Raw genomic sequence first — 14,096 nt, 5'->3', positions numbered from 1 at the left:
TTGGCCAGGATTGCTCCCAAAGCCTGAAGGTCAACAGCTCCCACTCCAGCCCGAGCAGGAGACAGCAGAGCTTTGACTTCTCATCTCTTTTGTGCCTCACACGACACATTTGAGACACAGTTTCCTCATCAAAACCAGTTGGGCTTTAGGTTGTCCCAGCCAGGAGTTTGCAGGGTCCCCACTATGATCTTCCCAGCTTTGATTTCCTCTCAGAGGTGTTCTCACCTTGAGCCTAGCTCCAAAATACAAAGGAATCTGGGAGAAAATAGCTGCTTGTGGTCCCAGCAGGGCTGTGCCACCAAGGAGAAGTTCCACTCTCCTTGGCTGCATTCATTCAGCCTTTTCACTTGAATGAGCTCTTGCATTTGCTATTCCAGCACAAAAGAAACAGGGAGAAAAAGTCAAACGGGCCTGGAGCATTTTGTGCTCTTAGAGGCCGCCTGAGCTCTTTTGGATTCAAAGAGAAATAAATCACATCTGTGTGTGCAGCTTCCGGATATCCCAGTGCCTTGGTGAATGGAGCACATCACAGCCCTTGCTTAGGCTTTTATTCCTGGCTTTTACAGCAGCATCAGGCCTTCTTAAGAGCTATTTTGTCTGAAGTAGGCTTAGCTTTTCCCTTCAGCCAAGCTCTGCAGCTTCCTGCAAAGTGGTTGTGTGGGAAGAGAGGACAAAAGAAGGGACAGGCTCGATGTGAAGAGAGCATCTCTCCGAACGTGGCTGTCCTGCTGTAAGTGGTTGTGAGGAATTCTGGTATTTCAGAGCTGGTTTGTAGCTCTGGCCCATGAGATCTTCATCTGCAGCCTGTGGAAGGGAGCTGAAGCCTTTCTTCTGCTTTCTGTGAGCAGAGGGTAGTGGGGAGCAAAGGGTCTTGCAGGGCCTCAGCAGCTGATGAGAAGAAGGGGACGTGTCTGGGGCTCTGCAGGTGGTGCCTCTGTGGTCCTGCCCAGCCAAACAGCCAAAACCCCGTGGGAAGGCAGCACAGGCAGGAGTCTGCAGCAGGAACATCTTCCCAGCCCATGTGAGAGGCACCTTCTGCTCATCCCAAAGGGAATTCTTGCAGGTCACTCTTCAAAGCTGCTTCTTGGTGCCACCAGCAGGACAAGGTGGTTCCTGGCTGGGAGAAGGTCTGTGCTCCAGAGCCCTTCCCCTGTGCTGGGGCTTCCCAGGGGTGAAGATCCCTGTCACCAGCACAGCCAAGGGGCAGCAAGGCTTGAAGGTGACATCCTTGCCTTGAACCGTGTCCCCTCCTGAGCTGATCTGGGGCTGTTCCACACGATCCCTGGGAGTGTCTCTTGCTCTGTCACATCTGAGCCCAAGGCTCTGCCTTAACCTCTGTTTCTCCAGCTCCTGAGTGAAGCTCAGCTGTGGGCTGGGAAGTGAGTCTGGAAGAAAGTTTCCAAGGTGACCCAGGGCACAGACATGTCCCAAAGCTTGGCTGGTGGCAGCCCTGCTTGGCTGCCCTGGGGTTTCTCCCAGCCTCCTCCTCCTCCTCCTCCTCCCTGAGCTGGGCAGCCCCTGCTCTCCTGGTTTTCCCTCATTTCCCAGCCTCTGGCCAGACTCCTGCTGACCACTTCCCATGTTCTGGATGTCAGGATGAAGGACCAAGTCACCCCAGGTGGAGATGGAGCTCAGCGGTGCCTCCCAGGCTTCTCTCCAGGCACAGAGCTTCCACCTCCCTTCCCCAGCCAAGCCAAGCACCAGAACCTTTTCTTTCAAGCCCAGCTCCTCATCTGGAGCCCAGCTTTAAATTCCTGACCATCCATGCAGTGACCCTGAGCAGCAACCAGAGCTTTTTAACCAGCAGCTTTTGGAAAGGGTGAACAACCCCAGGGGCATCAGCCTGCAAGGAGCTAGAGGGATGTGAGGGGCTAAGTAGGGAGAGCCATGAGCACAGCTACTCGTGGTAGTAGTTCCTCTCACTCTTGGAAGGGTTAGAAGCTAAACTAATAAACAAATTTTGAGCTCTGTTTATTGGCTGTTGTGCAATAATTTATCTCCTGTGACCCCACTGACACCCTTTGCTTCCACAGCCTCGGCCACGGCAGCGAGTTGCAGAAGTTACAACCCACCACGCAAAGAAATGTTCCTTTTTATCTGTTCTAACACAATTCCCAGCTCAATCCATACTCACAGCAGAGCTGGGAAGGCTGGGGGATACAGTGTGAGTGTGTGGATGGTGGATTCTACATTTTCATGTTAACATAATCCTGGAAAAGGTTAGGGAAGAAACTGTGGGAGGTGACTGTGGTAGCAGGGAACAGGAATCGATGACCCAAGAGGTTCCCTCTGCTCTGACATTTTTGCTGTGAATCCCACGAGTTAAATTCTTGCTGTAAGGCTCAGATGTGTTTTGACAGGTACAAAGGGATACCAAGAACACAACCTCCCGAACAGGCCTTGAGTAAGGTGGGTGCTTGGTGGTTCTTAGGGTGATAGAGCTTAGCACAGCCCTGCAAAATGTCACCAGCTGGGTTTTCCACCCCTGATTATCGTGCACAAAAAGGTTTGGGATGTGTTCAAGCACGATGGGACGTGTGCATGGTAACCTGTGACTTTTTGTAGGTGCCTTACTGTGAAGAGGTGCAGGACCCCCCCCCCTTTACAGAAAACAATGGAATTTGTCACGCTGACACGGGGACACTTTGGAAGATGAACGTGTTTTCCTCGCTGTCAGGCTGCCCTGAAGGGTCTCTCTGGGCTGCCCAGCATCAGCCATTCCTGCCCTGCCACCACTCCGAGCTCGGGCCGGGGAGCGAGGCCGCCCAGCAGAGACCCCATTTCTGATCTGTAGTTTGCCTTGATCTTACGTTTAGACACGCAGTCAGAAGAACAGACCCTCCCTTTTCCAGTGCCTTTGGAAAGATCGCAGCTTCGTAGAATGAGTCCTTTCTCCTCCACCCTTAACCTGCAACCCAGCTTCTCGGGGAGATCCTACTTTGAGCTAAGATCTTCGGCCCACCAGCTGAGCTTGCATTCTTCCTTACAGTCCCTGAATTCAGCCGGTGAGCTGAGCACCTCTGGCGTTGCCTCTTGGTCTGTGCTTCTGGGCATCTCCAAACTTTCTGTTTGTTCTGTTCCGTTGTGTTTGTTTTTCCCATGACATGCGGATGGCAGCGGGAATTCTTTCTGTTTGTCAGTGGCCTGCTCCTGCCGCCGAGGGGGGGCAGTGGCGTGGTTCTCCTGGGGCGTTGCAGCTGGGCCAGTTTGAGGTGTGGGCTGGTGGAGCAGCACAGTAATTCCTTACCTGGGTGCTGCTCTTGGCAAGGCTGAACCCTTTGGTGATCATAAATCCCTGAATGGTTTGGGTTAGAAGGGACCTTAAAGCTCATCCACTTCCAACCTCCTGGTATGGGCAGGGAACGCTTTCCTCTAGAAGATTCCTCATTTCTGGTTTGTGTTGAGCTTGTGTCGAGGGTTAATCAGAAAAGACATTCCCTGGGTGAAACCTGTGGGAATATCCCCATGCTTTCCTTTCCTAATACAACCAGGAAACGCAGCTTCTGCTGGGAGATTTGGTCTGTGAAATTAGTTTGGTTGATTAAATCTAGACCCCTCTTAAGAAAGAAGCAAGTCTGGATGCAAGCTCTGGCTTGTTGCTCAGGGATACTGAGGAGTCCCCATCCCTGGAAGTGTCTGTCCCAGGCCAGGTTGGAGCAGCCTGGGATAGTGGAAGGTGATTTGTGGAATAAGGTGATTTGTGTCCCCTCCAACCCAAACCAGTTTGGGATTCTGTGATTCCAGCTCACAGCCCGACTCAGGGCCTGGAGACGTGGGCTCTCTTCCGCTCAGCTTTGAGCACTGGGCTCGGCTTTTCCAAACCCAGATGTGATCATCCCAAAGCCTTGTTTCCTGCAGAGCAGAGGACACCGCCCCTGTGATGCCTCGCCGGCCTGGCAGCCCCACACGAGCGCTCGGTTCGGATCCGTGCGCCCGGAATCCGTGCTGGGATGGAGGCAGGTCAGGCAGAGCGAGGGATGGATTGGGGCAGCCAGCAAGGAGCCACAGGCACAGGGTTCTCTCAGAGCTGTTTTCTAACCAGTCTTTGCACATCTTCTGTTGCTAAAGATCCTGGGCCCTGATTCTTCCACCACTCTGGATTTACACCACTCCAAAGGTGTTAATTCCCGGCTTTCTCGGGTGTAAGCCCTGGAAGAATGGGGGCCCCCGATTGTTTGACTTCCATGCCATAACACGGAATGAGGAATGCTGCAGCATGACCCTTGCCAGAATAACCGGGGGGGGGGGGACCCTGCAAACTTTCTTTTCTTTGTGCTTTTTATGTTTGATTTCTCATCGTGCTGCTGTGAGCTGATGGCTTCCAACGCTGTTTTGTTACGGACGTTCCTTCCGTTGTGTCCGGTGTTACGGGACCCTTCCGTGCTGCCCGTGAGCGATACCCGTGTGTGCACCATGGACCTTCTGCAGCCCCACTCTGGGGTGGGGGAGACAGGGAAAAACGGGGTCCTGAACGCCAAAACGGGGTCTGTGTGTCCCTCACGAGAGCTTGGAGCACAGCGATGCGCGGAGACCTGGAGAAGCAGTGTTGGAGTCGGGACACGGGGCAGGATTCATTAAAGCAGCCTCAGGAGGAGCCTCTTGGCACAGCACGGAGCACAACCACAGCCAGGTGCTTTCCCACCAACACCCAGGGCAGGAGGGGGAAGCCAGGCACTGAGCTGGACAGGGGTGGCCCTAAAATCCAGAGCTCTTCATGAGAGCTGTCCCACACAGTGCCAACACAGGCCTTGTGTTGGTGTCTCCTCCTGGTGAGGACTAGCTCCTGGACCAGGGCAAGCTCTTGGATCAGGGCAAGCTCCTGGATCAAGACAATCCCCTAGGTCACAACAAGCTCCTGGATCAGGGCAAGCTCTTGGATCAGGGCAAGCTCCTGGACCAAGACAAGCCCCTAAGCCAGAACAAGCTTCTGGATCAGGGCAAGCTCCTGGACCAAGACAAGCCCCTAGGTCAGAACAAGCTTCTGGATCAGGGCAAGCTCCTGGATCAGCTCAAGCTCCTAGGTGAGAAAAAACTGGATCAGGACAAGCTCCTGGATCAGGAAAAACTCCCGAATCAGGACGAGTCCCTAGGTGAGGACAATCTCCTGGATCAGAACAAGCTCCTAGATGAGGACAAGCCCCTAGGTCAGGACAAGCTCCTGGGTCAGTCCCTGGATCCCATGAGGTGCTTGCAGCCAGCAGTCAGGCACAGGAGCATGAATGGCACCCTGACACATCCTGCCCTTGCAGCTGATGAAGTTATAGCCCTTTGGGCTCTGAGGCAGGTGTCAGCCCCCAGTCCCCCTTTCCAGTTCCACTCCCACCCAGACCCATCAGGAGCTGCCTTTTCCTCAATCCCTGTCCTTCAAGGAGTGGTTTTTCAGTCAGTTTAGAGAATCTTTACCAAGCAGCCAAGATACTGCACCAAGGCTAAAATTTCCTGCCTCTTTCCTGGAGAAAAGCAGAATAATTCGGGGTCCTGAGCAGTCAGACTTTGTACAGTCCACACTCAAACTCCCAGGCTGTGTTTGCCACCCCTCTCCGTGTCCTCTGGCTTTTAATGAATCAGGCCTCCTGTGGCTGCTGGATGCTTAATTAACAATGAAATGCTCACAAGTGTTTGCCGGGAGGTTGTTGTTCCTTAGCTGTGATGTGTGAAATGTAGTATCTCTTTATAGGATGCAATTTTGACACACAAGGATCGCCTTACTCCCAATTAGGCAAGTATCTTAATTACAATTAACAGGCACCTACTGTGTGTTGCTTCATTCTTGTTGCTTTTTTATCTTTTCTTTAGCGACTGAGCAGCGTTTCTTGCTTGCACCCTGCTTGCAGAGCACTCCCAGATGTGACAGAATCATGGAATTGTTGAGGATGGAAAAGCCCTCTAAGATCAAGTCCAACTACTCCCCAGCACTGCCAAGGCCACCACTGACCCATGTCCCCAAGTGCCACATCCACAAGGCTTTTAAATCCCTCCAAGAATGGGAACTGCATCAGTGCCCCAGGCAGGAGGCAAATTTGGAGAAGTTATGATTGCTGGATGATGTAAAGGCATTTTGGTTTTTCCCTGTATGGCTCTAAAGAGAAGCCTGAGGTCAGTGCTCTGGAAGTGGCCCTGTAACTGAGAACTGATCCTTCTGCTCTCCTCCTCTTCTAAACTGAAAGAGGGCAGAGTTAGGTTGGATATTGGGAAGAAATTCTGGCTGTGTGGGTGGTGAGCTCCTGGCACAGATTGCCCAGAGAAGCTGTGGCTGCCCCTGGATCCCTGCCAGTGTGCAAGGCCAGGTTGGAGCAATCTGGGATAGTAGAAGGTGTCCCTGCCCACGGCAGTGGGTGGAACAGGATGATCTTTAGGGTCTCTTCCAACCCAAACCATTCCATGATTCTCAGTACATATCCCTGCTCATTAAGGCACTTGAACGTGGGCCAAATGCCGTGGATGCAATTAGCCCCTCTGCAGCTAATTAAAGCAAGGTGGCTGCTGCTTGCCTGTCCTCTTCAGACTATCTGCAGGGCCAGTCTTGCTCATTCCCCTGGGAGAAGGAGCCTGCAGCCCTGTGGGATTCCCTCCTCACCCTGCATCCTCTCACAGCCCCAGCCCATCTTCGTGCCTCTCGCCCCACCTTGACCCAAAATGCCGACAGATCCATGCTCTGGCTGGAGTCACAGACAAGCAGGAGTGGTTTCTCCTTCTCTTCCCTACCCAAGCTGACGTGCTGTTTTCTCTCCCGCATGCCGTTCCCTGGGAATGACCACAGTTGACATTAAAAAAATGGTGGCAGGTACGGCACCCCCGTGTGCGGCGCGGGGAGCGCGGGGCGGCCGCGTGCATGGGAGCTGTCCTGTGAAACGTTCCAATAAACCAATGAATCAGTCTCACCCGAGTGTTTTTATTTTTCAAGCCGCCAGAGTGTTTTGTGGATGTGTCAGTTCACATTTTCAGCTGGAGGAAACCACCTGGGGAACCGGGCTGGTGGCTTGTGAATGACTCCCTGTCCCTCTGTCTTGTCGAGGATGTGACACTGTGTCTGTCAGATTTTCAGTAACCAAGTCCTGTGTATTTAAACCAGCAGCCCTACGGAATCCTGGAGGTTTTGGGGCATTTTCCAGCCTTCCCATGAGTTCTTGTCTTAGGTGTGGCTTGTTGCTTGGCAGGGAGGTTTCTTTGTGTGACTCAGTAAATGAAGACCTTTGTGTGTGCTTTTGGTTCCCAAAAACAGCCCTTAAATACACACACAGAGTTTATCTGCTGATCCTCAATCCCCTTCCCACACTGACTTGATTCTGCAAACTAAGTAACACTTGTCCTGAGAGTAAATTACATTCCAGGCCAGGCTGGACAGGGCTTGGAGTAACCTGGCATAGTGGAAGGTGTCCCTGCCATGGCAGGGGTTGGAACAAGATGGGCTTTAAGATCCCTTCCAACCCAAACCACTCCATTATTCCATAATTCTGTTAGAGCCTGGAGACCTGGTGAGCATCACGTCTCCTGCAAGGGCCAAATTTTGAGGATCCTACAGGCTCACGAGCTGAGACATTGGGAGCCATGGAGCAGCAAGAGCGAAACTCCTCCGAGTCCTGGCCATAAAACCTCAGGCACACTGGCAGCTGCAGCCACGGGAGCTCAGAGCATCCCTCCGTGGTGGAAGTTGTCCTTCCGTGGTGGAAGTTGTCCTTCTGTGGTGGAAGTTGTCCCTCCGTGGTGGAAGTTGTCCCTCCGTGGTGGAAGCTCCGTGTCGTGCATGCAGCATGCCCTGTCCGTGTCGCTCCACACAGCCCCGACGCGTCCCCACCGCGCTAACCCCGTGTTGTTTGTGTGTTCCAGTTGCTTGGTTTTCTTTCGACCCCTCCTCTGCCCACGCTGACATCATCTTTTCCAACGACAACCTGACTGTCACCTGCAACAGCTACGATGACAGGGTGGTGCTGGGGAAAACGGGCTTTTCCAAAGGGCTCCACTACTGGGAGCTGTCGATCGATCGCTACGACAACCACCCCGACCCGGCCTTCGGCGTGGCTCGCATCGACGTCCTCAAGGATGCCATGCTGGGCAAGGACGACAAGGCCTGGGCCATGTACGTGGACAACAACCGCAGCTGGTTCATGCACAACAACTCCCACACCAACAGGTAGGTGGGCAGGGACAGGGGCTTCCCCCCGGACACCACAGCCCGAAGAGCCTGTGGCTTTGACAGTGGCACCTACAAGTGTCCATGGGGAAGGGTGACATCAGTCCTGGTCATCTCTGTTGGAGGATGTGCCCTTCCCCGAGTGGGGATCGGGCCCTGCCTGCTTGGTGCTGCCTTGTTCCAGTATTCCTTCCCTGCTTGCCACCACTTTTTCCACGCTGACTCTTCCTGTTGGCATCCCCTTCCCAGTAACAGCCAAATCCTTGCAACTCCTGCAGCAACATTTGCCTTGATCCCTGTGCCACAGGCACTGCTCGTGTCCCACATGGGACTAGGACTTTGCTTGGGGAGAGCCTGGGGTCACCTTCCTGCAGCCTTGATGGATCAGCAGGTTTGGGGTGGCTTTGCTCCACAGTTCCTCGTGCTTTCCCCCATGGTTTTGTGGCTGTAGCTGCTCTCAGGGTGGCTTTTCCCTTGGGGACATCATGGCAGGAGGAGAGCAGCTCCATGGGAGGGTAGAGGAGGAAGATCCCAGGGAATGATGAGCATGGCTGGGATGGGAGCAGGTCATGGCCTGGCTCCTGGGTGAGCTGTGGTGTTCACCATCATCAGTCCTTGAGCTCCATGGCCTGAGCCAGGAGCGCAGGGGCCATTGAGCTTTCTCCCACAGAACCGAGGGCGGGATCACGAAAGGCGCCACGGTGGGAGTGCTGCTGGATTTGACCAGGAGGACTCTGACGTTCTCCATCAACGAGGACCAGCAAGGGCCTGTGGCCTTTGAGAACCTGGAGGGCCTCTTCTTCCCCGCCGTCAGCCTCAACAGGAACGTGCAGGTACGGGCTTGGTCGGGCTCTCTGGAGCAGGGTGTGACTTTGCCAGCAGTGGGAAGGGGTGACCTTGCTGTCACAGTCCCCCTCATGCTGCTGTCACTGCAGTAGTTGCTGCTCAGAAGCAGGAGGGTTCTTGTGCAGCAAGGGTGGCTTGGAAGGAGCTAAACTTGCACCCTAAACCACCTGTGAGTCTCCAGAATCAGGACAGGCTGCCCTGTAGCCTCGCTCCCTGCTCCAGGTTCCTCCCTCAGGGCTGCTGAAGCACCAGGGTTCTCCAGCCTTCCTTGGGATGGGGTTTGGTAACTGCATTTGTGATGCTCCCTCCCAAGAGCCTCACCAGCTCCTACAGCTCTCCCAGGTCCTGGATGGGAGCATCACCAGGGAGAAGGGCACCTTTCAAAGCCTGTTTTCCTCTGGGACATTTCAAACCCCTCTTCTCTCCCTCTCTCCCAAGCTCTCAGCTCTCCTGAGCACCCCCAAGCGGTGACACCAATCCGGTATTTCCATCTTTCATTTCTCTTCTCACTGACCACATCCCTGCTATCCTCTGTCCCAGGGAATGCTCCACACCCTGGCTTTGGCACATCCCCCCTGCCACTGCCTGCACCTCCAACCCTGCACGAGTGCCCAGGCACACCCAAGGACACGTTGCACGTAGTGGATCATCCCAGGGTGTCGAGCATTTTGGCAGGGTCGTCTTCAGTGGGTGTCAAACCTGGAGAGGGACTTGGAACAGAGCCTGGAGTGACAGGACACAGGGAATGGCTTCCCACTGCCAGAGGGCAGGAAGAGATGGGATATTGGGAAGAAATTCTTGGCTGTGAGGGTGGGGAGGGGCTGGCACAGGGTGCCCAGAGCAGCTGTGGCTGCCCCTGGATCCCTGGAATGTCCAAGGCCAGGTTGGACAGGGCTTGGAGCCACCTGGGATAGTGGGAGGTGTCCCTGCCCATGGCAGGGGGGAAAAATGAGATGGGCTTTGAGGTCACTTCCAACCCAAACCATTTTAGGATTTGATGATCACCTCTGTGCAAGGGCAGAGGCACCAAGTGGCCTCTGTAAATTAGGGATGCATGGATTAGGACATGCTGTGCTGTGTCCGTCAGGATCCAGGGCTTGCTGCATTGTCACCAAGGCAGTGACAATTTTCTAACAGCACTGGGACAAAGGTGTGTTGGGACCAGCCCAAATTTTGGGAGCATCCTTGCCTAATTTTCCCATCCCAGGGGTCTCACTGGCAGGAGAGTCTGTCTGGCTTGGAGAAGGGCTGGGAAATGTTTAATTGGAGAACACTAACGATGCCCATGTTGTCTATGCCAGGTTTAGAGGTGCTGTATTAATTTGGTGTGGTAAAAACGTCCTGCTGTGTGCTGGGTTTAACTCCTACCTCAGTCCTCTACACAGCCATAAGGGACAAGGGCATCTCTGGAGCCCCTTGGCTTTGTGAGCTCCCTGGGCAAGGCAGAGCCTAAATCCCCTGACAACACAGAAATCCCGTGGGATGCTGATAAAAGGCTGCTAATTAAGCCAAGCCATTTATTATGCTTCTTTAGAGGTATATGCCTAATTGAAAACAACTCTAATTAGGAGGGAAATCACTGTATTTTAGACAGTTTTCTTCAAATCTGTATTTGAAGGGGGAAATGCTGCTGCTGCAATAAAAGGAGGAATTGTGCTTTCCTCACAGATGAAAGCATTTGTGGAGGGGACTGAATTTCACCAGTGCCTGTGTGAGCATGGCCCTGCCCCAACATCCTGATGCTGCTCAGCTTCCCCACCACAAAGCTCCTTCCTCCCACCAGCGATCAGCCACATCCCCTCCACTGTCCCTGTCCCCTCTCTGTCCCCATCCCCACTCAGCTCAGGGGCTTCTCCAAGATCTCCTCTTATGTCTTCACTGTCCTTCAGGTCCCCCCATCCCCTCTTGTCCATCTCACCTGCACAAAGACCCAGCTCCTGCCATGTCCCACCTCTCTGGCAGCCAGCTGTGGGATTTGTACACAGCCGGCTGGGAATATTTGGGGCTTGGTACCAGCAGTCCCAGCTCACTCCAGCAGCACAGAAAAGTGAGGAGCAAGCCAGATGGAGCCACTGCCACACTTCTGGGGACATGTACCTCTCCGGTCACATCCTGCCTGTCCCCAGGGCTGCTCCTGCCCTCTCTGGGGACAGTGTGCCAGCTGCCATGCCACGAGCTGTCCCAGCAGGCACACTGGGACGCAGCTGAGACCCGTGTCTCTCCTTGCAGGTGACGCTGCACACCGGGCTGCCCGTGCCCGAGTTCTACGCTTCGCGCTCGGCCATGCCCTGAGGATGCTCCCGGAGCCGGCTGCCTCTTCTCGGGATGAGAGGAGCCAGCCCGTTCCCCGCTGCAGGACAAGGCCGGCCTGCCCAGCTGCCGGGTCCCTGCCCAGCTGCCGGGCCCCTGCTCGGCCTCTGGCCGGAGATGGGGAAGCAAATCAGGAAGGAAGATCCTGGCTTTCGGCCGCCTCCGCTCCCCGGCCTCCGCGCTGTCCTGTGTGTGTGCGCTTCGCTCTTTAGCTCTCCTTGGCTGATGAAGTACCTAGGTAGCCTGAGCTGTTCTCCTGCGTCCGCTTTTAGGTTTGGTTTTCCTGATTTGAGTTGGGGTTTTGGGGGGCGGGGGGGCAGTTCCGTCTCACTTTCCCCTCCCGTGGGGCCAGCCCGAGGGACCCCACCACGGGAACGCTTCCGCCCACGCCAGCCTGGTTACTTTGCAGGATTATTTCTTTCCCCTGTGGCCTTTCTTGCAGAGCACCCTCGGTCATGTGTAGAGGTGGGTCCTGGATTACCAGTCAGTCTCCATGTCCTTACCAAAACACCCCACTCTGTCTTGTGTCCCCCTGGGGCACCTCTGTGGGGCAGGGTGTGGCCATCCTGTCCCCAGGTGCTCTGGGTGCTGGCAGGTCCTTGGTCGGGTGCTGAATGCCCATGGGGGGCTCTCCAGGGGACCCCCACACCTCGGTGCCAGCACGTGTGCCACAGCCATAGACCGGAGAGCCCTCGCCCGGCTCTTTGGAGATTAGTGTTTATTTTTTTATAGTTGCCATATGAAGCCTAGCCTTAAATTCAACTGATAGTGTCCTTCCAATCACCGGAGAATTCATTCTGCAGTGAGGGTCTGACAGAGAGCCCAGGGGTGGGGATGGGATGGGGAGGAAGGAGAGCTGGCCACAGCCCTGCCACGCACTCAGGAACACGCGCCTGCTGCCGGCAGCAGTTCCCGTCGGCCGCCATCCCCTGCTTGACTTTCTGGTAATCCAGAGGCAGGAGAGGAACGGTGCCGGCCCCGTCGCCGAGCCTGCATGCGCGTGTCCCCTCGCTTCGCTTTGCGGTCCCCGCGGAGCCGGGACGGGCGGCGGGATCGTTCCCAGCCCGGCCGGAGCGCCGCAGCTCCGCCCGGGATGCGACGGGAGCGCCGGCCCAGCAGAAACACAAGTGTAAATAGCCCATTCCCTCCCAGCGTGCCCTCCTCTAGGACAGTCCCGTTCATTCCCTTGTTGCTCTGGCATTAAGTTTTCCTAATTTATTGGATGGGTGCTATCTCGTTGACTCCCGCCGAGGAGTTCCCCCCAGCTGCCGGAGAGCCGTGTTGCGGGACAACGCCGGGCAGCTCCTTGGTGGATTCCTGAGGAGCCCCCGTGGCCGGCTCACCCGGGGCTCCTCTCTCAGCCGTCATCCCCCGTTCTTTAGGGTGTTCATGGTGCTTCTTAGAGTCCCAGTGATTGTAAGACGTCGTCCCCCCGTTGCGCGATGGTAGCTGCACACAGCCGCTGTACTGACGAGAAGTGTCATGTTTGCCGTTCTAATAAAGGACTTTTACCAGAGAAGGGCAGAGCTTCCAGAGCATCTGTGCGCTTCGCTTCCCACCTCGTCCCCCCTGGGGCACATCCCTCTGCTGCTGACAGCAGCGGAGAACGGACACAACTCGGCCAACGGGAGGGAGGGGGCCATGGGAGCTGCTGGAAGAAGGAATTCTTGGCTGTGAGGGTGGGGAGGCCCTGGCACTGGTTGTCCAGAGAAGCTGTGGCTGCCCCATCCCTGGAAGGAGGGAGGAATGACCAAGGCTGGGTACAGAGCACCATCTCCCCAGGGAGATGAAATAGAGGCAAAATTCTAAGGGATCTGTGAAAAATACGTTCACTCTCCTGTGAAAATGTAAAAAGTTTAATAAAGGACAACAGGAGACAAGGACCACAGAGCAAAGGTTATCACAGCTGGGTGCATCGTGGCACTTAGCCAAGAGCACACCTTCACCTTCGGGGACACCCCTTAAATGCCTTTTCCCTTACATTAGCCTGTTGCGTATTCATAGACCCTTATGCATATCCATAAACTAGTTTACATATTCCAGGAACTATGGTACATTACCCCTCCTTGGGTCTGCCTTTTTAGAGCATGCGTGTTTCTTGGCTGGGGTTTGGCTCCTCTTTATCATTTCTAGTTTGGGCCTTGGTCCACACTGCCTTCAGAGGGTGAGTGCTGATGGTTGGCAGATCTGTACGGGTGTCCTCATCCCGTGTTCATTGGATGTTATCCCCTCCAAGCAGGCATTTTAACACAAGCACACTGATATCAGCTATTTCACTAAGCCTAATTAACAACAGAAATAAAAACTATATAACAAAGTTACTTTAACACCACACATATAAAATCCATTTTAGTGTTTGCAAAAAGCCAGTATTATAATATATATCTATAGCAGGTCAGTGTCAGGGGGAGCCATTTCCAAGGGAACAGCAGGGAGAGTTCTCCCAGGGCCGTGAGAAGAACTCGCTGCTGGGATATCAGTGCCTGCTCTGTTTTCCCAGAGTGACTCAGGAGAGGTTTTCAATGTGCAGCCTCTGAGCTCATCACAGGCTCGAGTCCAGGGCTAAAGAAGAAAATGCTAATGGATGAAGTGCATCTCAGAAGGATGCTTGTTCCTTCCAGAGTGGGAATGTGCCCAGAACACCGGAGATACAGGAAACTGCATCTTCCCTGCAGCATGTAAAACCAGCCTGTAAGTCATGTACAGCACAGGGAACAGCCCAGGGCCAGAGCATCTGTGGCAGTGGGACAAGGGGGAATGGTTTTATCCTGACAGAGGAGAGATTTAGATGAGGTATTGGGAAGAAATT

General features: G+C 54.5%; 1 protein-coding gene across 8 annotated transcripts in view; it reads left to right on the top strand.

Annotated features, from left to right (window-relative positions):
- The window catches only part of TRIM9 (tripartite motif containing 9), a 62,015-nt gene extending 49,202 nt beyond the window's left edge, over positions 1–12,813 (top strand). For 2 of the 8 annotated variants that reach the window (XM_053945564.1, XM_053945563.1), the window contains exons 8-13: positions 2,817–3,005; positions 5,678–5,719; positions 6,761–6,784; positions 7,828–8,131; positions 8,802–8,964; positions 11,207–12,813. In XM_053945564.1, the coding sequence (XP_053801539.1) occupies positions 2,817–3,005; positions 5,678–5,719; positions 6,761–6,784; positions 7,828–8,131; positions 8,802–8,964; positions 11,207–11,269 (785 nt within the window). In that variant the 3' untranslated portion in view covers positions 11,270–12,813. The remainder of the gene's footprint in view (positions 1–2,816; positions 3,006–5,677; positions 5,720–6,760; positions 6,785–7,827; positions 8,132–8,801; positions 8,965–11,206) is intronic. The other 6 variants (XM_053945570.1, XM_053945569.1, XM_053945566.1 and 3 more) reach the window with 5 other exon arrangements.
- Positions 12,814–14,096: the final 1,283 nt, after the last annotated feature.

This window comes from Vidua chalybeata, chromosome 6, assembly GCF_026979565.1.
Source record: "Vidua chalybeata isolate OUT-0048 chromosome 6, bVidCha1 merged haplotype, whole genome shotgun sequence".
Taxonomy (NCBI): Eukaryota; Metazoa; Chordata; class Aves; order Passeriformes; family Viduidae; genus Vidua; species Vidua chalybeata.
This window is presented reverse-complemented; position numbering and strand designations above follow the sequence as displayed.